The sequence below is a fragment of the Suricata suricatta genome, chromosome X (genome assembly GCF_006229205.1).
Source record: "Suricata suricatta isolate VVHF042 chromosome X, meerkat_22Aug2017_6uvM2_HiC, whole genome shotgun sequence".
NCBI classification, from domain to species: Eukaryota; Metazoa; Chordata; class Mammalia; order Carnivora; family Herpestidae; genus Suricata; species Suricata suricatta.
In genome coordinates, this window is record NC_043717.1 from 4,861,607 (window position 1) to 4,886,008 (window position 24,402).

The window sequence follows — 24,402 nt, forward strand, 5'->3', positions numbered from 1 at the left end:
ACACATGCTGTGCACCTCAGCTTTCCAGTCGTCTCCTACAGATGGCTCTGGCACGGACACTGGGGAGCTCCTCTGTGTTTTATATGTTAATTTGGCTTTCAAATTCAAAATCAAAAGGGAAATGGGATGGATATAATTTAAGGAAAGGAGCTTTTTGGAGGAAGACAAAACTCTCATTACAGCCTGACTTGTTCTTAGTTCCTAAGCGGCCACGTGATCTGGCGAAATCAACCTACACCTGACAGCAAAGTAACGGTGCTGCACGGTGCTCACAATTCCATCCGCGTTTCCACCATGTGGCCACCTCCGGAGCGCCAGGACTGCACACAGGAAGTAACGTGTGCAGACGGGGCATGTGCTGGCGCACGTGCGCACACGCTCACCCACACACCCTGCGAGACGGAAGTGACTCCGTGGCGGCGTGTGTCCCAGTCCCTGCTGGGCGGGAACACGGACCGTACGCGTCTGCGGCGGTCACTTCTATTCCACCCTGTCCTGGACGTCCTTGCCAAGGCAAGGCACACAAGCTGAATGTCCGAGGTCTGGAAAGGAAAATGGAAAATCCTCACTACTGACATGCTACGTGACTGCCTTTCTAGAATGAATGGAAGAATGGGAAAGAATCCAGATGAAATGTAATGAGCAAAGTAATAGAACTTTGGATTGGATAAAGCTGGATTTGCCATCAAGACATTGAGAGAGGATGTATTTTTTTAAGTTTGTTGATTTTGAGAGAGTGAGCGGGCGAGCAGGGGAGGGGCAGAAACAGCGAGAGAGAGAAACTCAAGCAGGCTCTGCACTGTCTACACACAGCCCAATGTGGAGTTCAAACTCACAAACCATGAGATCATGACCTGAGATGAAGCCAAGAGTCAGACGCTTAACTGACTGAGCCCCCCAGGTGCCTTGAAGATGCATTTTTATATATGGCAGCAAAAGTTAGAGAATAAAATGGAGGGAAATGTATGCATGTATATAATAGGATCCAAATAAACACAAATACCATAGAATAATCATGTTAAAAAGTATGACAGCTTCTACCTTATATATGACAAATCCCTGGAGAAGAGGAAATTTTAAAACCTGAATAAATACAGTGATATGTCAAGTGTGCAGACCTTTAAGCTGTGAATTCTCTAGTCGTTGTCAGATAGACCGATTGTGATTTCAATAGAGATTGCAGAAGATTTTTGTGGAAATTGAGAAACTAATGCAAATTTTTATACAAAAATACAAAGGGCCGAGAATAGTCAAGACAGTTTGAAAAATGATTTTAAAAAATTGAAGGACTGTTATTAAAGAATTAAAAATATTTATAGCAGTTAAGACAAATTGGTAATGCCAGAAAGTTGGGAAAATATGCCAAATCACTCTACAGAGAGTTAAAAAAATTAACTTCCTATAATATTTGATTTAGGGCCAAGGTAGCAGCTCAGAGCTTTGGGGAGTCAGTATTTTTTAAATTTATTTTTGAGAGTGCACTCAAGTAGAGGAGGGACAGAGAGCCAGGGGGACAGAGGAGTCAGAGCAGGCTCTGTGCTGTCAGCACAAAGCCCTCCATGGGGCTCGAACTCACTGCCTGTGACATCATGACCTGAGCCAAAGTCAGTCGCTCAACATACTGAGCCACCAGGTGCCCCGGGGAAAAAGTCATTTTTCAATAAATGATGCTATGGGAGCTGGAGATTGGGGAGGGAAAGAGAAAGAGAAGACGGGCCCCTACAACACATGTGCATTCCGGGTGGGAGTCAGCCTAAGAGAGGGGACGGATTCTGACGTCTAGGAGATGAGGGAGGATTTTGCGAGCCTCGTAGAAGGAAAGACTCTTGACTAGACAACAAGAGCTCTAACCGAAAGGACACAAAATGATGAGTGACTCCCTCTAAAAGTAAGAATCACCGAGGAAGGAAGGAAAGTGGGAGTGGAGAGTGGAGAAAGCCCACAGAGTTCATGTATAAAGGCATCTGGCGGGGCCCTGGCTAAACAGGTTCCAAATGCAAGCTGAGACCCGCTCTCACGACACAGGCCCCAGAGCGGCTGAGCCCCAGATGTGGGGTTCCCACACGGGGAAGCGAGGCGCGCAGCCGGACCACCGGGTCCTGCCAGAGGGACCCAAACCGGGCCGACCGCTTTGGGACACTGCACGTTCCAGAGCTAAACCTGACGTGTGAGCAGAGAACCCCCTCCACGGGCGGGCGTGCGCATCCGGGACCCGCGTCCACGGCAGCGCTGGGACAGGACACTGCAGGTCCCCGGCAGCAGCTGGAAAGCTCCATCGGGTGACCTCCACCAGGAGCTGCCGTGGGCACCGTGCACGGATCAGTCACTGCTTCCCGCCAGGCGATGGAGCCACTTCCCGCTCCCCATGTAGCGGTCGCTGCGTGGCTGGTGGCAGGTGCATACGCTTCACGTTCCCACCCAGCGGCCTCCGGTCGCAGGGGGGCAGGACGGCAGGGGTGGGCGTCCATGCTTCAGATGTTTGTATTTTCAGTACGGTTACTTGTTTATTTCATTAGCGATGTTTATATTTTCAAGGTTATATTAGTAAAACACGTTCTAATATCATTATACTGATATTGTTCCAACGGTATACCATACGTGTCATTTTACTGATGTTGATATAATGGCATACAATTCTCATCCAAAATTACTCAATTTAGTAATTTCATAGTTATCATAAACCTTACTAAACTTAGTGATAGGGGTATATTAATATATGATATTTACTTTAATAAGTTGACTTTAATTTTAATTAACATGACAATAATAAACATTAATTTTAACGGCAATGTTGTTTTAGCTGCAGAATGGATATCAGTAGTTTGTTTTTATTTTTTAAATGTTTGTTCACTTTTGAGAGAGAAAGAGAGGTTGGGGGAGGGGCAGAGAGAGAGGCAGACACAGAATCTGAAGCAGTGCAGGCTCTGAGCTGTCAGCACAGAGTCTGACATGGGATTTGAACCCACGAACCATGAGATCATGACCCAAGCCGAAGTCAGACGCTTCACCGACTGAACCACCTGGGCACCATGGATAGCAGGAGTTTTGAAGAAACTTCTAGAACAAGAACTGCAGCATAGTCTCCCGTATGACACATGACTGAATATCCAAGTAACACTGCACTTCCAGAAGAACTGGAAGAATTCTAAACACGGAGCTCTCGAAACAATCTGTTTTTCTCATGTTTGCAAAATGCATCGTAGAGAGAGAGATAAGAGTGCACAAAGAATTCCAAAAGTACTATTTCAATAACATAAGATAAAAACGCTATGAACAAAGAAAACAGGATGACTGTGTCCGAAAGAGAAGCCCTCGGCCAGAATGAAGAGAACGTCCTCTGAGGGAGACCTCACTGCAGACGGAATCCCGGGGCGGCAATTCCAAAGGCCCCGCAAGGTTGGCCGTCGTGGCCATCATGGCTCTGCGGAGTGTCCGTACGCAGCCGCAATTCAAAACTGTCACCACACACGCATGACGATGTGGAATGCTCGTATATGACATGAAAACGCCTATGTTTTATATAAGAACAGCACATACATGTGCACACACACAGAAAACAAACAAGGGTAGGACGTCTGTCTAAACGCTATTTCTATGAAATACTGAGATAAGTGACTTTTTCCCTCCATTTCCAAATTATTTGGGTGGCCTTTTTCTTTCTTAACAAAAACCTAATTTAGCACAGAAATTTACAATGTCAAATAACAAGTATTTCGGAGACAGGATCAGCCTTCCGGGAATGCTGTGAAGACAGGCTATCATCCCCAAAATGATCAAATGCAAGCAGCTGACGGATACAGATTCCCAGGAAGACGGGGCGGCCCATGCAGACTGCACAACAGCAAGGCGTTTACAAAAAAAAAAAAGGACTAAAGAGATTTGTTGAGGTGCCATGTTCCTTAATATCAACACCGTGTCTCGACCTGGACTCTCTCACCAGCACCCCAATACCACCCGAGCTACTTGGTGCAGATAACAAATCCCCACTGGCGTACCTTCCGTCTTCTTCCAGTAGACCTTCACCTGCAGCTGGCCGTCCTGGTAGAAGGGAGCCCCGATCTCCAGCAGGGGAGCAGGCCGTCGTCTTTGGAAAGAAGGCTGTACGTGCACCGCGCTCTTTCTGGTCTTCCCCAGTAGCTCCTCTGCAAAAAGTACAACATTGTGATTTCCTCGTCACACGTCATCGGTGATCAGTGTACACTCACCCGGCGGGAACGGTGCTCTGCTGTGAAGACGACGTATTGATAGTGTTTCTCATTATAGATGTCTTTTGTAAACAAAGGAAATAAAATGACAGTGAAACACCACGTATTGTGAAAACAGTACAGATAGGTTTTTTCAAAAGTACGATCATTATACATCCAACACCTGGCGCAGGCCCTGCCTGGAAAGCTGACTCAGTCAGCTCTACGGGAAACACGGAGTCCACAAATGCGATGCAATACGGTGATATGTTAGATTGGGGAACGGAACCGAAGGGTTCTTTTGTCTTCCTTCCCTCCTTCCTCTTCCCTTCCTTCTTTCCTTTCCTTCCTGACTCCTTTTCTTCCTTCCACGAGGAAAAATGTCTCTGAAGGAGGCAATTCTAACCTTGATTTCCCACACTCTAAGCTAGGCTAGTTCTTATCACGTCACTGCTTTGTGTCACACTCTGACTCCAGTTTTACTGTTCTTTTTATTTTGCGGTTTTAATTTGGCCGCATCTTTCCCATGTGTGCCATTCTTAATGCCTAAAACCTGCTGGCTTCCTTCGCACCTGCCTGCAAGGCCCGCTGGCTCAGGCGGCATGGTGCTCTGTTGGGCCTGTCATGGCGCTCTGTCCTTCAGAACCCGCCCCGTGCGCTTCTAAGGGAGGACTTCCCAAACGCACAGAAACCAGCCTTCCTCGGTGCACCTACAGTTTCCCGGCTTCAAACATCTTTGTCTCCCCTTTAATTTGTCCCTCCTGCTGATCTGGGACTCCGGCAGCAGCAGAACCTTGCAGTAACCTCCCTTGGATTTCCACTGCCTCCGTCCGGGCCATGCACGGAGTAGGTGCTGAGGAAGTATGTACTGGGTGGCATGAAATGAAGAAACCCGAAGGCATGGCCCTAGAGCCGTTGCCAAGTGTTCACTGGGCTGGGTCATGAGGCTGTTTTACTCATTTTGGCACCGTAACCCTGGCCATGGGAATCAAACGTGCTTCCTCTGCAGCGTACATCTGCTCTGCTGCATAAAGGGCAGGAAACTCGCTTTCTCTGCAGGTGTACTCCCCGTGGGCTTCGCTGTGCTCCCCGAGCTTTGCCACCATGTTACGTGTACCCACGAGCCATCCCCCGAAACACAAGAGGGCCGGTAAAGTATGCAGTAGAGGCTGCACAGCACCTGCTTCTGGCTTCGGGGCCACACGGTCCCTCCCGGCAGCTCAGCTCTCATCACAGCACCAAGGCAGCCATCGACCGTCTATAACCAGATGAGGGTCTCCTCACACTGTGCACACGGACACCTGTGCGCCCTCTGACACTGATGCACCCTCTGAACCCGACGGGCACACTCTGACACCTACACATGCCCGGACACCGATGTGCCCTCTGATACCGGACACCGCCGCACCTGCTAACATCAATGCGTGCTCTGACACCACCGCGTCCGCGGACACTCCTGTACAAGCTGACATCGCCACACACCCTGACACTGCCATGCCCACTCACACCGCTGTTCCCACTGTCAGCGGTTGTGCCCCACTGAATCCCCTGCTCAAGAAGTCAAAGGAAACGGACACATTACTCACATTCTAACTTAGAATGTTTGAACTTAAATACTTCAAATACATGGATGCCTCAGAAACACTAGTTTCAGGCTTTGGCGCCCAAAGCCCAAGTGTGCGCTGGGGGTTCCACCACATCACGAGCTGTTCTCGGACACCAGGTGCGGGTCCTACCGTCCAGCTCATTCTGACACCAGCCACCTGCCGATGGCCTCACATCACCCCGTGGATACCATGCGTGTCAGGGCGTCCCCCTCCGACCCATCCACCTACCGACGACCTCAGATACCCCACGGTAAGGGCTCTGTCCTACAAGACGGCCTCCAGTGTGGATAGCTCGCACAGGTCCTGGCTGGCACCTGGGATTCTGACCCCCGGCTTAGGTGGGAGGCTCCAGCCACCCCCAACTTGGATTCAGTTAACTTGCTAGAGTGGCTCCCAGACCTCAGAAACATTTTACTCCGTGGACTGCCTGTCAGTTTATGATAAAGGCCGTCACTCGGGATCGGCCAGGTGAAGCGCTGCCCCGGGCCGGCTACGTGAGGAGGGGCACCAAGCCTCCACGCCCTCTCCAGGGGTGCCACCAGGCCCGCACCTCCACGTCCCCCACCCAGGAGTTCTCTGAACCCTGTGCTCGTGCAGGAACACGGCCAACGACCCATTATGGAGTCCCTGGGCTGGAACGGGGCCAAGGACTGAATACATGTTTCTTATTTTCAGTCACCGTGTCACAGGCCCTGTGGGAGGGGCTGGGTTGCCCCCCAGAGAGAGCCAGTGCACCAGCCTCCGAGAGAGCTTGGAGCCCGGAGAGGCGGGCCCTGGGCAGCGTGCACAGGGCTCTTGGCCAGAACTCACCCGTCCCTGGTCACCATGGGTGAAGAATCCTGCTGCCCACACGTAACGCATCCGTTGACCAGCTAAGGACCGAGGACGGTCACAAGCCCGTTGGTGTTTGTAATCCCTGTACTGTCAGGGAGCGACTTCGAGAATCTGCCACGGATCACCAAGATAGTAGGTCTAATCTCCATGTGAATTTTATCTGCTTACACTCTGTTATATCCGATGCAAACTTTTATTTTTCATTATGTACCTGTAAGGACATGGCTTTCTGTATCTCAAGAGCCAACTGGCCTTGCTCTCGAGATGCGTCGGGCGCAGACACGCATCACTGCGTAGCATCGCTGAGGCCGCAGGTAACGGACCCGCGTGGGCTGCAGTCCCAGGAGCCTGGCCCCGACCTGCTCACTCAGTGCTAAACCATTCCTACCTCCTGTAAAAAGATACGAGGTCTGATTGACACTCTTATTTCATAGGCCCAAAGCGACCAGCACTGAATGACTCGGCTGTTTTTTCAAATGTCACAATTCTGATTCATTTCACCGATGAGGAGATCCCGGATATTTTCTCTCTGCCCCACTGTTACTGTGAGGAGCTGGCGCAGTACCCCAGCGGCAGGGGCACCGCTACGGCGTCAGCCATCCGTCAGCCCTGGACATGCTCTCCCAGCCTCCAAACGGGCGAGCTGCATTTCCACTCAACACAGTGCTCCATCGTTCTGCCTTCAAGGGGCCCTCTCATAAAACGGCAGGGGCATTCAGCCTTTGCCTGCGTAGACCTTTTTGTCATTAAAACACCCAGCAGCGTGCAGACCAGGAAAATATAATTCAAAAAGTAATTTACGTGCTGGCATTTACTACTCTCTTTCCTATAAAATATAATTTCCCTTGCTTACTCTATAAAGTTGTAATTATTCTTCACTTCGCGTTGGTTCATGATGAAATACAGCGTTCCTGTAAAAGTCATGTACTAGCATTTAAGAGATTACATATCACCCTCAGGGTATGAAATCCCGACAAATACTCAGCCATATCCTGCATAGTCCTTGGCGAAGCCCATCTCCTCCAAGGGATGCCCTGAGACCAAACAGTACGCGTTAGGACAGGTACTCTGCACATTTTTTTTTTTTTTTACCTTTTCCTTTATCACCTTTCTGAATCCTCATGAGAGGAGTAAGATAATTGTTAGAAAAAGGTGGCCTTTAAAAAAATTTTTTTTAAACATTTATTCATTTTTGAGAGACAGAGTGCAAGTGGGAGAGGGTCAGAGAGACAGGGAGACACCGAATCGGAAGCAGGCTCCAGGCTCTGAGCTGGCAACATAGAGCCCGGTGCGGGGCTCGGACTCACTGACCATGAGATCATGACCTGAGCCGAAGTCGGACGCTTAACTGACTGAGCCACCCTGGCGCCCCTACTTATTGATCAGTTAAAACACTATCGAGTTTTAAAAGACGATTAGAAAGTGACATGAGTGGGGCTCAGTCGGTTAGGGTCTGACTCTTGATTCCAGCTCAGGTGGGCATCTCCTGGCTCATGAGATGGAGCCCCTCGTCAGCCTCTGTGCTGACGGCGTGGAGCCAGCGTGGGATTCTCTCCGTCTCTCTGCCCCTTCCCAGCTTGCTCATTCTCTCTCTCTCAAAATAAATAAACGTAAAACAATCAAATTTCAAAGTGACATTACCATTCACAGTCACCCTGTCTGAGGGAAAGTCGCCCGAGGACGCAGGCCAGAGACGGGCTAGGATGGTGTTCGGCGGGTGTTTAGGGAGCCGCTCTCACATAGCACACATCTCCGTGCGGCGCGCAGCAGTGGACACATACCCCGTGTGGCCTGATCCCGGTCGGATCTGCGGTTGGTGGACGTTCTTTCCAAGCTGGGAAGTGGTGGGTCCCGACCCCGCCCGGCGGACTCTGCAGTACACAGGAGGAAGGACGTTCTGCCTCACAGTACGGAGGCCAGGGGAAGATAAACAGAAAGTGTCCATGTCTTTGGGGAACCGTGCGCCTCTCTGTGCACTCTAGGGGCGGTACGTATGCCTTAAGGCATGAGAGACAGGTTTACAGTCACCCTGGAGAGGGTGGGAGAAGCAGCTGGTTAAAGAGGACTCGCAGAGCCAACGGGCTTGTGGGGGGACCCCGGCAAGAGGGAGGAAGCGCTAGATGTGCTGCGGAGACCCCGAGCCCAGCCAGAGCTCTGTGCCCACGGGGCCCGGACCCGGCACTCCCTGTGCCCCCTGGCAGCAAGCTGAGGTCCGATTCTCCTCCCCCTCCTCGTTCCGGGTTGTGGGAAGAAACACACATTGTGGGCGCCTGCAATCCCACACCAGCTTCTAACGGGGAAGGAATGTTGTTTACCAGAAAAACCAGGACGCAAAAAGGCAAACTTCCTTTACACAACAGATGAAATCCCTCCCACCAGTGGGAGGAAAAGGTCTTTGGGGAAGCGTGATCCTACAGGGCGTGGGTCTGAGGAGGAGGCTGGCGGGGAGGCGACAGGAGGGAAGAATGAACTTTGGGGAGAAGATGAGTCGGTGACACCGCTGGGGGCAATGCAGAAGAGGACAAATCTGTTACGTGGCTGCTATTTTCAAAAGCACCTGCGGGCTGCCATCTACAGAATGGACAGTTAACAAAGAGCGGAAACACATACTAATCAGGAGACTAGATTAACTGTAAGAAAGAGATGGGAATGGCATGAACATGGCCAAGAATTTGGTAGATCCCACAGAGCATTTGCCGTTAGAGAAAAAAAGGACTTTCTGAAGAACTGCATTTCTGGAGAGAAAGAAAGCGGAAGCATGAAGACTGGCGTCTGCACCTCTGGCATGAACAGATGGGTGACGGGCGGACAGCCTGCCGTATGAGAGGAGCCCCGGAGAGGAGCAGGGGTGACGGCTGAGCACCCGCCAGCCACCCCCGTGCAGGTGCTGAACCGGCATCTGGACGGGGGGGTGAGGGGGTCAGACACACAGACGCTCGCTGAGTCCATGCACTCACTGAGGTCTCCCAGGGACGGCACCGCCCACCCCCCCCCCCGCCCCTTCCTGCCTTCTCCCCTGCGCTGGGTTCTCAGCACACACGGCCCTCTCTCCAGTCTCCATGTGCACACACGCACACCTGTGTGCGGGCAGATGCCCGTGCCGTGTGGGCCCTCGGGGCACTCACGACTCTTGAGGGCTCTCGTTCACGCCAAAACTTTAGTTTCTTCTGCTTCCATTATGCCTGCGTGTGCAATGGGCTGATGTCTGTGCCATCATGTTTACATGTTTCTCTTCCAAACTCAATGTTGGGCAGAGTTCAAAATGCGGGTAGTGGTGCAATAATGTGTACGTGTGTGCATGCATGTGCATATATGCCTGCATATGCATGTGTGTGTGCACACACAGTGCACACGTACTGTGTCGGGTATGCTTGGTCTATACGCTGCGCCCAGGTTTCTAGTATTCTACAGTATCACCTAGCAGTTACCCGCATCGTTAGGCACAGCAACGTCACAGGTCGTGGCCGTACACTTCAGGGGGAGGAACGGCTGGATGACGGGATTAAAAACTCCATACACATACAGAAAAGTTTCCAAGAGGATTCTAGGTAAAAGTTGTATTATACCCAGAGAGATGCTCAGAAATCGTTTCAAATACATTGAATCTCCAAAGAGGCGGTTTCTCAAGCAGGAAGGAAGTTGTTTCTAGAACGTTTTTTAAGGCATCGTTTCAAACAGACCTGCTCATTCCGATCCTGTTTTTCCCAGGTGGTAGAGGATAATTGTAAGCAATGACTGCATCTAAGTCTCAGAGTGAGGCTTGCCTTTCCTGAATTCAGACAGGCTTCTAGCACATTCTGCAGCAGGCCCATGATGAAAGGCAGATGCCATGGGGCTCTACTGGTAGGGAATCAACATCACACGGTCCTTTAATCTAGCCCGTTCCCAGAAACCTTGCCGGGCGCTTCCCCTGAGCGGTCCCAACCAGCCCCCTCTCGTGAACAAAGCCAGAAACAAGAAAGGAGCTTATTTTTGGCTCAGATACGACCGCCATGTAAGAGACTCTCCTCTTGTTTGGCTCAGTTTGTGACAAACATACTAGTTTAGAAAAATGGGAAACAAGAAAAACCACTCTGGGAAAAATGGACTCAACGGACTATTTAGTAGCCTTTAAGAAGCAACATGACCCGCAGTGAACACCAGTAATGACGGCTGCGTCACATGAGTTTTCTTGCTACCTTTCCACGGTGACACCAAAATATTGCACATTCAACAGACACGAATCAAAAGTCAAAGGTAAAACTGAAACATGGCCCCAGTGACACTGACCTGTCTCAAACACCCAAGTGTTTGCCTGTTTTCGGCAACATGCAAACAAACCTGGAAATTCAGATTTTGCCCTGTATGATCTACAAGAATTGAAGACGTCCCTCTTTCCCCCACTGTCCACGTGGACACACAGACGTCACCTCAACGGGCAGAGGACGCTACTTCCCAAATTCAGCACACAGTTGGCCTGGGAAGTAGGACTCAGCAATATGCATCTCCAATACGGGGCAGGCGATCAGCACGTTTTTTTGCCGCCTCAATACGTATCGACATGATCAAGGGAAGGTTAAACACCGGTTTGCTGAAAAAGGTAAGTGAGACATGGAACCCAAAATGTAGGTCCCTCCCAGTGGCTCACTGCCACGTCTGGGGCACTGGGAGGCAGAAACGAGTGGCTCTGGTACCGACAGCACGTGGAGCCTGCAGACAGTGGGCAAGGATGCCACCAGGGAGCAGTGCACGGCGAGGCCCGAAGGTACGGGGACGGGGCACTTACTGTGGCCAGTGGAGCGCGCAGGCGTAAAGTGCAGGGACGCCTTCGCCCCCTTCAGGCGCGTCTGTCCCCAGTAGGCGATGGCCTGCAGCTCCGCGGTGTAGCCGACGTCCGGCTGCAGTCTGTCCAGGATCACCGAGCTCTGGGACTGCAGGGGGAGAGAAGGTTCGCCCAGGCCGTCACACACCGCCCCGCCGCTCCCCTTCCTCGCGGAGCGGGTCGGTCCTCTGGAAGCCGCTCGTCCGCCTCTACCATGCATGTGCCTTTGATTTTCTAAGATCACACACCTCTCTCCACCGTTAGGATCTGAAAATCCACTTTTACTATCAGTGCACCCGGTATGGAATCCCCAAGCATACTCTTTGGAAACTGTGTTCCTTGTCCAATCACTGGATCCTCTTTCACGAGTATAGAAATGAATAATTCAGGGGCGCCCAGTGGCTCATTCGGTTGAGCATCAGACTCTGGGTATCAGCTCAGGTCACATCCTCACGTTTGTGGGATCGAGACCCGCGTCAGGCTCTGTGCCGACACTGCAGAGCTTGCTTGGGATTCTGTCTCTCTGCCCTCCCCTGCTAATAAACTTAACAAAAAAATTTTTTAAATAAATGAATAATTCTTCTCCCAATGATTTCTAATCTTAATGTCAGTTGGTCAGAATTTAACATGAAGGGTTCAGTGATCCACATGACCTATATAGCTTGTCTGCGGTGGACCCAAAACCTAAGCCACTCATAAGATAGTGACCTACCATTTTGGCTGGTCTGGCCCATTAATGATTTCAGTTAAACTTGTAGTTCACGTTTTATTTATTTAATTTGATATAGGACAGTAATAAATTGCAAAGTTTCCTTGTAAGCCGTGATGCTGTTTGGTGATTGATGGAGGAAGTGCTTGTGCGTGTGCACGTCTGTGCGTGTGGGGAACATAAGCATTTCTATCATATTTTGCTCCTGACCCTATGATCCCTTCAGATCTTCCTATGACATAACCATGCATTGCCAATAATCACTTGCTGTGAAGTCCTTCAAAACAAACGATGGAACAGTCAGGAAGTCTCTTAAAAATAAAACCAGACTAGGCATCGCAGCTAAATATCAAGAATACGAATTTTGGAGAAGAGTTTTAGAATTCTAAATGGCACAGAAATTGGAATCTTCACTGCCAAAAAATCCCAAAAAACAAACAAAGTCTTGCTATTCTTTTTAAAAATGTTCTCAAACATTTGTTTTTTTATGGAATTCAACTTTATAAATTAGGGAGAAGTTGTTTATGTAAGTTTTGTAACAACAATAGAGGAGTGTGTACCCAAAGGAAACTGGGTAAGTCCTTTTTATGCACTAAGAATTTCATACAATGCAAAATGTCCACTATCATACAAATCTCACTTCAGAAAATGGTTCAATGGTCAGTTAAACGTCTGACTTCAGCTCAGGTCATGTTCTAACAGTTCGTGAGTTCGAGCCCTACATAGGGCTCTGTGCTGACAGCCCAGAGCCTGGAGCCTGTTTTGGATTCTCTCTCCTTCTCTCTCTGCCCTTCCTCACTCATGCCCTCTCTCTCAAAAATAAACATTAAAAAAAATTCTTTTAATGGTTCAGTGAAAATTTTATTTCTCGCCATCTGGCAAATAAACCACTCTGAGTTCTTTTAATCAATGAGAGAAATATATCGTCAGAGATGCATTTTCTGAGCCGTGTACTATTGCACTGATTAGGTTACACCCGGAAATAACCTTGCAACAGGAAAGCCACAAACATTGGTTCTTCTGTTTCCAAGGATCTCAAACAAACCCTAAGAAAAAGATCTAAATGTAAAGAACATTTTGAATTATATCGTCTTCTCTGACTGGACAGTTACGATAAAAACGATTTTTGTTCCTTCCTTTCTGGAGTTGTGCCTGCTGACTGGATGTGAGTCGGTCAATGGACTAAATGCAGCTGGTTTTTTTTTCCCCCACCTAAATCATCAAAGGCCAGAACACCTGCGTGGCCGCCACTCCCTGACTCTCCTCGGCCCGAAGGACAGGGATGGGAGCCTTTCCTTCGCCCGTCCCTCCTCTTCCCGAAGCAGGTGGCCTTCCGGTCGGCCGCCTCAAGTCCCAACACAGCCCAGAAAAGACGGAACTCCCCTTGTTCCCACTTACCCCCTCCGTAGTCTTCCTCCGCTTCTTCTTCGTTGGGACACGTGACTTGGTGCTGACTGTCCAGCTCCAGAACACCTTGTAGTGATGCACGGGGATGTCCGGCTCCTCGGGGAGATCCCAGACGACGGCCACGGTCACCGTGCCGTCACTGTTCACGGTGGAGTTTGCGAGCCGGAGGTTGGCCGGAGCTGGGGGTGCGGATGGGTCTGGAATCCAGGAGAAAGACAGACCGCGTGACTCAAGTACCAAGGTGACAACGAAACCCGTATCCTTGTAGGTCTAATGACTACATGGCAAGTGCATGAGCACTTCCTGGTATGTGCGGAAATGCTGAAAATGAATCCAACCCCCTTCGTAAGCCTCTGCTGAAAATACAGTCTACAAAACTGAGAGATGCATTTGCCTGGCACATATTGGTAATCTAGAAGGCTCCTTCGAGGCATTTATGTATCACTATAACTCACTTTAATCTTCACTGTATTTGAAATTGATAAAGTTTTATAAAGCAGGGTAGAATTCAAGTTAGGTTGGTTGACATTAAGTAGGTCCACAATGTAGAACTGCCTTGGAAAACTCTGGAAAGAGAGAGAAGTCCAGCTCATATGACTGTTTGCATCTCAGTGCTCCTGTGCTTTGGATCCTTGCTTCACACAAGAGCAACAAAAGGGTCTCGGCAAAAGTAAAGCATATTTTCCTTTTAAAAAAATGCTTATTTATTCTGAGAGAGGGAGACAAAGGCAGAGAGATAGGGAGAGAGAGAGACAGGGGAGAGAGGGAGAATCCCAAGCAGGCTCTGCATTGTCAGCACAGAGCCCGACACAAAGCTCGATCTCACGGACCGTGAGGACAAGACCTGAGCCCAAATCAAGAGTCAAGACACTTAACTGAGCCACCCAGGCAACCCAAAAGCATTTTTTTCTTAATCTGCATTACAAATGGGATGACATATGGATAACAACCATTTTTATAATTTCGCCATTTCTGGCTTGTCGCAGCAAGCAAAGTTTCTTAGCGCTCACGAGACAGACGAGGTTCTGGAATCCTTACACACTTCCACTTAAAATACACATGCAAAGATGAGCACATGCACACAAAGCTACACGGCCTCTCCTTCATTCTCCACCACAAACTGAACAAACGTGGATGCCGCTCACCACAAATTATTTACAGACGGTTTCGTTTGAAGACGCCTTCCCAGAAAAATGCTATCGATCATTTGAATGGTAACGCCATGTGCATCACAAGTGCCAAGAAGTCATATCTAACTGATGGAAATGAAAACAACTGAGGGGGAAAGAGCCATGTTTTTATGGTCAGGGTTGTTCATGGTTTTGAAACGATGGAAACATGAATTAGTTTTTAAAATCTCTTTCTTTTTCTTGAGATATGTTAGGACTGGGAGGTTTAACTGAGTGCTTAATTTTTTAAAAATTTTTTACGTTTATTTTTGGGAGAGAGACAGAGTGCAAGTCGGGGAGGGGCAGAGAGAGGGAGACACAGAATCAGAAGCAGCTCCAGACTCTCAGCTGTCAGCACAGAGCCCGACGCGGGGCTCGAACTCAACAGACCTTGAGATCACGACCTGAGCTGAACTTGGATGCTTGACCAGCTGAGCCACCCAAGCACCCCAGATAGATTAATTTTTTTAAATGAGAACAGGGGATCCTGGGTGCACCAGCACCCACACCACGCCTGGCTCAGTTGGTTGAGAGACTGACTCTTGATTTTGGCTCAGCTTTAGGAACTGTCAACTTGAGGAACTTCTGGGAGCACCCAGGACATATACAGGGATACACTGATTCCGTGAGTCCAAGGGGCCTCTCTATGTATCTTACACGTTTACATAAATATGTATTTATATGTTTTATGTGAAATATCTTTCTCTATGTAACGCACACATATAAATCTGAAGCAGATGACCTGTCTGCAAGCCGGAACTTGAAAGCACTGCACCTGCCAGTAACCAGCCAAGAGGTATGAACGTGACTCAGCCCTGCACAAGCCGGAACACACTGTCACACTTACCCTGGGTGTGGGAAGCCCAGGATTCCCTGCTGTGCTGGCAGGCGGAGCCCCAGGAACCGAACTTGGGTCATCGGCGTGGAGAGGACCCCACAGACCACGGCCTGGTGTCAGAGTCACCTTCTCTAGCTGACGCGGCTCTGCTGGATTTCCCCACGGTCCCGCGGGATGCCAATTCCCATCTCCGCCTGATCCCCGCTCTACGTCATCCCCATGCCACCATGTCCAAACAAGACAGAGTCCGGCCCCGAACTCGGGGACAGCTTTACCCGAAGTCCGTGTGCTGCTGACTCTCAGGTGTTTGTCTTCCAGACACACTGTCCCAAACTCAGAGTCAAGTATCCGATGGTCTTCCAGTCAGCTGCCCCTGGACGTCTCAGAGCCAACGCAACACTAAAGTGTCCAGCACTCGCGTCATCAGTGTCACCACGTCACAGGAGCCTGCCCTTCAGTAAACGGAAACTGCTCCTTCCGCTTGGCCAGACGGAAAGCCTACAAGTCACGCGCTTCTTGGGCTCTCGTCTCCCCTTGTCTGAGTCCTGTTAGCACGGACTTCAGAACGTACCGGAGCGTCGCGCTTCCCCGCACCCGCACCGCCACGGCCCACCTTCACCATCGCCGTCAATGCCGCCTTTCGGTGCTCCCTCACGCTGGGGCCGCCTCCCCGGAGCCCGGCCTCGGTGCAGCAGCCCGGCGATTCCGCCCTGTCAACACCGAGGCCCGCTGCTCATCTGCCGGAGGTGTCCAGACTCACTTAGAGTCAGAGGATTAGCAGTCAGCCACACGGCCTGCAGGCCCTGGCCACACAGCCCCTCCCAAACCCTCCCCAGCCCCACGTGTCCCTCTGCTTGAACCACATCGTCCCCAAGCTGTGCCGGAGAGGAACCACGACACCGCTGGGTGTTTTCACCCGCTCTGCCCACATGCGTTTTTCTGGATCTCCCGGTGGCTGGCGGCTCCCCACTGCGGGTCGACCAGATGCCCCCTACGCAACACAACTACCTGCTGTTTTCTCCCGCCACCAAAACCGGCTCACCCGTGACTCCTCCTGCTTCCTTAGTCTCCGCAGCCCTGATTACCAGCTGACCTACGATGTCCTCCATGTCCTGGCCGTCTCCACTCACGAGAGTGAAAGCTCTGTGAGGGGAAGACTGGATTTTTATGTTTTGTTCACTTCTCTCTTCCCAGCGTTGAGGTGGTGCCGGGCACACATCAGGCTCTCGGGACACCACTGCTAAATGAATAGATGAGTAACAGACGTCTCCTAAGTGCTGACTTTGATTGGTGAGGCGGTATTTCAGTTTCTGTTTTAAACCCTGTCAGTTGGAACGGGTCAATCATAACAAGACGGTGAAGTGAACCAAGGGACTGTTTCTGGTCTGAAATAAGCGACCCGAAGCCATGCCCGTCCTGTGGGAGTCGCCCTGTAACCCGGGGACACGAGCTACGGACTTGGAGAGGGAACCTCGTTTGCAAGCTAATCATCACTTCAAGGCAGGAGAAAACCGTTTAGTGCATAAAGATCACAGCTGCACATGTCCTCAGTGACGCACCTGCCTCTGTGCTGGAGATGAGTAGTTCTGTGACTCCTCCACTTACTGTAGGTTCACGGGAGGAGCTCCAAGTCCTCCCCTCTCCTAACAGAGAAATCCAAGCTTAAGGACGTCTGCTAGTCTTCTAGCAAAATTCTCTGTTGTTTTCACCTGCTCTGTTCATAATTACTTACTTCCCTGGAAACCGTCTTACACCTCGGATGTGTTCGTAATAATCCAGAAAAACACCCTCTAGTTCATGAAACATGCAACAACATAATTCATGAGAACCTGCGCAGAAATAAGGCTTTCAAGTATGTGAGTTAGTAATGTGTTCTTTGTATTACCTTGAAAGTAAAGCCCTTTCTGGCAGTTCACAACATCAAGACGGTGTACTTCTGTTACCCAGAGGAGCCCCCCCTAAACCCATCACTGTCCAGTTACGAAGCAAAAAGGAATCGCAGAGACCGGCTGCTGACCGCCCTGCCTCTCCCCTGTAAGCCGGCAGTCAGCCAGCCGCTCGCTGGAGAGGCCAGGGAAGGGGCGGACTGCTCCTGTGTCTGACTGAAGGATGTCACTTGCAGTCCTACAGTCCCCACATTCAAGCCAGTCCCTGCCGCGGGAGACAGCTCCCTCCATCACGAAGGAAAATACATTCCCCGGGCCGCCTTACACCAAATCCCCCCTTTCGATTTGCCTGATGTCTTAACTGCATTAGAATCTTCAAATGTCTGCTCGGAAGTCTGCCTGTGAAAAAGAAATGCACACACAATCTATTTTAATAAAGCCCTAAGGGAGTCTACTGGTGCTTTTTAACAAACCGGTAGAGGCCTCAGGGTTAGAGAGGTGAGGTGACTTGTCCAAGGTCATTCAGGTAACGGGTGGCACCGCAGTCAGGAGCGAGAATGCAAAGGAGGGTGAGGCCTGATAGTCCGCGCCTACGCACGCCACAGCCCGACACAAGTTGTGTGTGCTCACCACAACCACGGGCCGGCGGCCCTGGACGGGCAACTTGGAAAGCCCTTTCGCCGGGGACGTGGCCTTTCCCGTAGTCTCGTGCACGGCCTGACAGACCTTCTGGGCAAGGGGCGGAGAGGAAAAACTTCAGGACTGCACACCGGACACACTCTGTGGCAACTACCTAACTCTGCTGCTGTAGCGAAAAGCAGCCACGGAAAACACGTCAACAAATGAGCCGTGTCCCAAGAAAACTTTATCTGTAAAAGCGCGCCAAATTTGGACCCCGGGTCATAGACGGCTAACCCCTGACCAAGAGTCTTCCCAAAAGCAGTGATACCATTAGCTTGATGAAACGTGACATGAGCACCGTTTCTAATGTTACAAATGTACGGTTGTGCTTTGCTGCGTAAATGCTGGAGCTCTGTGCCATTTTGCCGAGGAGGAAATGGAGGGTGGGAGAGTTTTCACGTTCGAGTTCGGGGGGGCGAGGGGGTCAGAGTCACATCAGGAGACCAGGGCTCTCCGACCCCTCCCTCTGGGCTTGAGTCACGGTACCTGTCCCCAACCTTGATTCGCTATCTGCTGCTTCCTGCTCAGTGTGTGCGATTCCCCAGTTATCTGTGGGAACGTCTCAGAAAGCGGAAAGGAGCCGCGCTTCCGAAGAACCGCACGAGGAAGGCTGTGCTCGCTTCTTCTCACATCCGGTTTCCAGCACGGGCCGCACTGGTCATTCAGCAGGAGGGGCCAGTGTCGGCGCAGGACAGAAATAGTCTCTTCCATTAACAGTCTTAGGTGGGGCTGCAAACCCAGGAGGATGGGATGTGTGGGCTTCGGGGGAGATTTGAGGTTTGACTCTGTCTTTAACTTCTGGCGGCAACGAATGCACAAGTGAGCGGGCACCATGCAAACAGCAGGGAAGAGAACAGTGCTTAAAAATAAGTAACATTTACGTACACGTGTGTCTTCACACATGCGCTCACAGAGGAACAACACGGGTTCTAAGAAAATGGATCTTAATTGGATCACCTACTTCATTTCCTCAAATGATCAAAAGTCCTACTGAAATGCATCACAGGAATAATACCTCTTAAGGTAACACTGACCAAATAGATACATATTTTTAACGCTTATTTATTTTGAGATTTATTTTGAGACAGAGCATGAGTGGGGGAGGGGAAGAGAGAGAGGGAGACCCAGAATCCGAAGCCGACTCCAAGCGCTCAGCACAGAGCCCGATGCAGGGCTCGAACCCACAAGCCGCGAGGTCATGACCTGAGCCGCAGTCGGATCCCTAACCAATTTACCTACTCAGGTGCCTCCCAAGTGGATTTTTAAAGCAGTGTCATAACAACTCACAGGTTCTCAAATTAGAAGGTTGGTTCTGATACGCTGCTTTTCTTTTTCTTTCCAGACTCAGCAGTTGGGATAGTTTTCCTTCCCTCATTAAAACAAAAACATGATCGTGCATTATCTAGACACTCAACAACTCCTAAGCCCGTGAACAGCTGCAGGAGGTACCCTGACTCCTAAATAGTTTCAGGACACATGTATGACGGAGTCGTGCCCCGTGGAAACGGGACATGCGGAGCAGCTGTGGGACAGCATATAAATTCATGGGTCCCCGCGGAGCAGCACGGACGTTATTGCTGCCAGTGATGTCTGTTCGCTGTAACGCACACACAGAATAACATCCAGTGTGAGACTTGTGCGCTCTGACAACACTGTTTGCGTCTTTTCCTTTCCTTTTTTAAAAGACTTTTTAATGTTTTATTTATTTTTGAGAGAGAGAGAGACACAGCACGAGCAGAGGAGGGTCAGAGAGAGAGGGAGACCCAGAATCGGAAGCAGCTCCAGGCTCTGAGCTGTCAGCACAGAGCCCGACGCGGGGCTGGAACCCACAAACCACAAGATCATGACCTGAGCCGAAGCCGGATGCTCAACTGACTGAGACCCCCAGGTGCTCCGTCTTTTCCTTTTTAATGTATCCTGGGCTCACAGGAAAACAGACAAGACAGGTGTATGGAAAGCCTTGAATTTGGAGGGACATGAATATAGTAACTAGAAGACAACATTTTAGCTTTGCAACAGAAGGTGGATTTTACATTTTTCCTTCTATGTCCCTTTAACGTCTGCTGTTTCAGAAAGCTCCACTGATACTGACCAGTCTCAAACACTCAAATGTTTGCCTTTTTCCGGCAACATGCAAAAGCAAAACAGAACAAAACAAAAACCCAAACACCCCCCCCCCCAAAATTTGGATTTTCCTCCATACGATCTACAAAACTGGAAGACCTCCTTTCCTTGCTACCCACCTTGACACAGGGAAGTCATCTCGATGGGGGGGGGACACTCCTTGCCAAATTCAAACATTTGCCCGGGAACTAGGACTCAGCAGTATACATTTCCGATACAGGGTGTGCAGTAAACATGCATTTTTTGCCCCTTCAGTAAGTATCAACACGGTCAAGGGAAGGTTAAACACCAGTTTGCTGAGAAAGGTAAGTGTGGCATGGAACCGAAAACGCAGGTTTTCTGTAGGTGAAACTGTGCCTCCCAATGGCTCGCCTCCACGTCCGGGGCCTCTGGGAGTTAGAAATGAGTGACCCTGGTACAGGCGGACCGTGGAGCGTGCCAGACCCTGGGAGAGGGTGCGGTCAGGGGACAGGCGCACAGAGAGGCCGGAAGCGCACGCCTTTCTCCGATGATTGCCGCCATCTGACACAGGACGGGGCCCGGGGACCTTCAGGAACACGGGCATTCCTTTCCTGAAACTGTCAATATATGTATTTGATTTTTTTATGTCTTTATTTTGAGATGGAGACTGAGCTGGGGACAGGGAGAGAGAGGGAAACACAGAATCTGAACACAGGCTGCAGGCTGTGAGCTGTCAGCACAGAGCCCAACACGGGGCTCGAACTCATGAGCTGTGAGATCATGACCTGAGCCGAAGTTGGATGCTTAACCGACGGAGCCCCCCAGGTGTCCCAATACATGTGTTTTAAATCACAGCTGAAAATGTCCACGGTCCTCTGCGGCAGGAATCCGTGGGCGTGGAGTGGGAGCCCCGCGGACCCCCGCGTCCCTACGTCAGTCCTTGGCCTTCACGGCGTCAGGACACCTGCTGACTTGTGAACCCGGCTCCCCCGCTGGCCCCGCCGGCGCCCAGAGCATGCGGTGCCTGCGTGCAGACGGACATGTCCGCGGCAGCCTGCATCCGAGGACTGAGTCCCCACAGCAAGGCGCTGCGTCGTCCGCAGTGAGAACCCGTATGAGAACCCGCCTTCCATCCTCTGCCTTCCCTTCCTGGTCGCCTCACCTCCCCTCGCCCCTGTTCCCTGAGCCACCTCCCACGTAAGCCACTTGTGCCCAAGGCTGTCCCTTGCATGGGCCTCAGGAGAAGCCGGAGACCGTGCGTCAAGACGCCGGGTGTCACCTGCTGGTACAGACAGGTGCAGTGACCCCCTGTCCTACGCACCGAGCCTCCCGTGGTTTGTCCGATGCGACGGGACAGGACAACTCTGGCGGACCCTAGGATGTGGCGGGGGGGTGGCGAGGAAGACGCCTCGTCCCAGCAGTGACCTGGAGGGCACTCTCCATGTGTGAGCAGTACCCTTTCCAGGTTCCAAAGAAAGAGACAAAAGCCAGAGAAACTATGCATTTGGATGTTGAATTATTTGTGATTTTAACTTAGGGTCAAAGCCGGTTTTCCTTAAGTGCTGGGGGAAAGGTGCGGGAGGATTTAAATAAGTGAACACAGAAATTGTCCCAACCTCCCTCTACGGCTTCCTGCCGCCAGCAAAAATTACTGATTTTCTCCATTTTATAATCATGCATTTCTTCTGGGGGGCGTAGGGGCTAACAGCAAAAATGATTTTCACCTGGACAAGGAAGACATGAAACTGACTTACCAACCTATCAATAACTCAGAATTTTCTGTAGCAATCGGCATTGTGAGGCGTTGAGATTAGTTCTTGGAAAAAAGATGAGTGAAAAGGAAATTAACTTAGCTAATAGCCAATCCATTCTGGCACACCACAGACGAATTTTGTACTTACACATAACCATAAAGACGAGAATGACAAGAATTTTGGCTTTTCCATGAAAATCAGGATTGAGGCCAAGGAATAGCAGACAGAAAGCATTAACTAAATGAAACCCATTTTACCGAGTTTCTTTTTTTCTTTCTGTATTTAATTTTCTTTTCATTTTCAGATGTGTTTATTGTAGATGGAAAAAATCCTTTACCTTTTCCCTTGACCCAGACTTTAATGATCAAGGCTGGCTCTCTACCCAACTCAAACACACTAGAAATTACTTACTGTTTGCACAGAGTATTAGTTTAGAAGCAATAATTCCTTCTCAGAGCAATTTTAAAGCACTCACGGACTTACAGCCAGAGCAGGTGCAGTTCTGGAGCACAGCGGGGATAAATCGGCTTTTATTACATGAACATGTACTGGTTCTTGAGACCTGGCAGGCAGTGTTAACATGTTCTGTTTCTGGCTTTTGCAAGTAAGGCCCATGTCCATGCTTCCGTACATCTCCCTGGGAGGAACACTCTAGACTCCAGCTCCTGCAAACCCAAAGTGCGCAGAATTCATAACCGCCTCTCCGTGGCTTCAGCGAAGGTGCATCGGGAAATGATGGGACTGTCATAACCGCGCTACCTGCTTGAAGACCTCCTCCAGGACTTGGCCGAAGGACGCCTGGCCAGGTACAAGACGGACGGCGCCACATCTTTCCCCACTCGCGTCGTCAAATGTAGAACGGCATCTCACTGGAGGAAAACTGTTTCAACAACCTTCTCCCAATTTAACTGGCACATAGTAAAACTCACTCACAGTCAATGAACCAACCAGCCAGTGACCTGCAGAATTTACGGAGCCGGCCAACCAGCATCTCCCACCGGCGACCTCTCAAATCGGTCAGCGTCACTCCTCCGCATGTGTCCCCGGGCGGCTCACTTCTGGCTTCGTCCAGACTGCCATCACCTTCGGCCCGGATCACGATGGTGGCCTACCCCGCCTCCCAGCTTCCACCTCCTCTCTCTCCCGTCTCGTCTCCTTTCCACAACGCAGTCGGAGAGGCCCCAGTAAAATCACAGCCACGTCATGTTCTCTGCTCAGCGTGACCCAGCCGTTCCCATATCTAAAGCAGCCTAAAACCACACCCTTCACGACGGCTGGAAAGACCCAGCAAACCGCTCTCCCTCCTTCCTCAGGCGTCATCCCCAAGCTGCCCTCTCTGGGTCTATGGCTCAACTCGCAGGCTCCTCTGCTGTTCCATGAGCAGTGCAAGCTCACCCCTGCCCCAGGACCTTTGCACTGACTGTTTCCGGGAACTGGAATGCTCTTTTGTCAGGCTGGTGCAAGGCTAACATCCTCTCCTTCTCACAAACATCACTTTCTCAGCAAAACCTTTGTCTGCCCTCCCTAAAACTGGAAAAAGTGAAAGAGCCCTCCTCAGTATCTCCCTGCGTTCTATCCTATCGTCAGTCATCACTGTGTGTCCTACTGCACAACAGTATTTTACGGACTCGTCTTGTTTACTGTGTCCTCACACCCCCAACTGGAGTATGTGTGTGGGTGTGTGTGGGTGTGTGTAAGTGTGTGCATGCATGTGGGGGGTGGGGTGAGGATGTGGGCGTTCCGCAAAAACAGATCATTTTCTCCTTTTGCTCACTTATTTTACCCAGAACAGCGCCTGGCACAGAAAGGTACTCAACAAATACTTGTTGAATACACAAGGAATGGAGCAGGAGTGATCCAAGGAGAAGGTAAGTTCTCGGAACTAACTTTTTTCCACCTTAAAGGCTCTTGGAGGTTCTAACGGTGGCAAAGAGTGAACGGCAACTCTGTGAAGACCAGAGATCACGGGCTTGCACACTTAAGAAGAACGACTCTGTGGTGCGGTCGTATTTCCGTAAGGTGGTTAAATACGGTTTTCCCCCTGAAAGCCCATTTCTACAGTTGATGAAATTGGAGTGAAGTGGGGGAAGCTGTGGCGTCACCCTGTAAATGGTTAAGTACCTTTAGACCAGTCCTGGGAGGAAAGTCTTCGGCTGCTTAACCGTCTATTACATTTCCGTAACACTGTGATGTGGTTTCGCTGGACAAAGAGTAGACCTACTGTGCGTTCTCTGCAGGCATTTTCGGTCCGCAAGACGTGGAGGCTGGTAGGCTCGGTGCTGGGTGTGTTTGGAACATGAGGACCTCGGACGTCAGACTCACGCTGACTGTGAGGCTTCCCCGCCACGGTGCGGTCTCGGCCAACAAGAGCCCACTTACATCCGAGGGAGGCAGCCGTGATTCTAGGCCACGACGGGGCTCAGACGCACGGGGGGGGGGGGGGGGGG

General features: G+C 50.5%; 1 protein-coding gene across 1 annotated transcript in view; it reads right to left on the reverse strand.

The window, feature by feature from the left end:
- The window catches only part of ANOS1 (anosmin 1), a 136,672-nt gene that overhangs the window by 15,274 nt on the left and 96,996 nt on the right, over positions 1-24,402 (reverse strand). The window contains exons 5-7 of the mRNA XM_029929604.1: positions 13,534-13,739; positions 11,391-11,535; positions 3,996-4,142 (exon numbers count right to left, since the gene is read on the reverse strand). Of these exons, the coding sequence (XP_029785464.1) occupies positions 3,996-4,142; positions 11,391-11,535; positions 13,534-13,739 (498 nt within the window). The remainder of the gene's footprint in view (positions 1-3,995; positions 4,143-11,390; positions 11,536-13,533; positions 13,740-24,402) is intronic.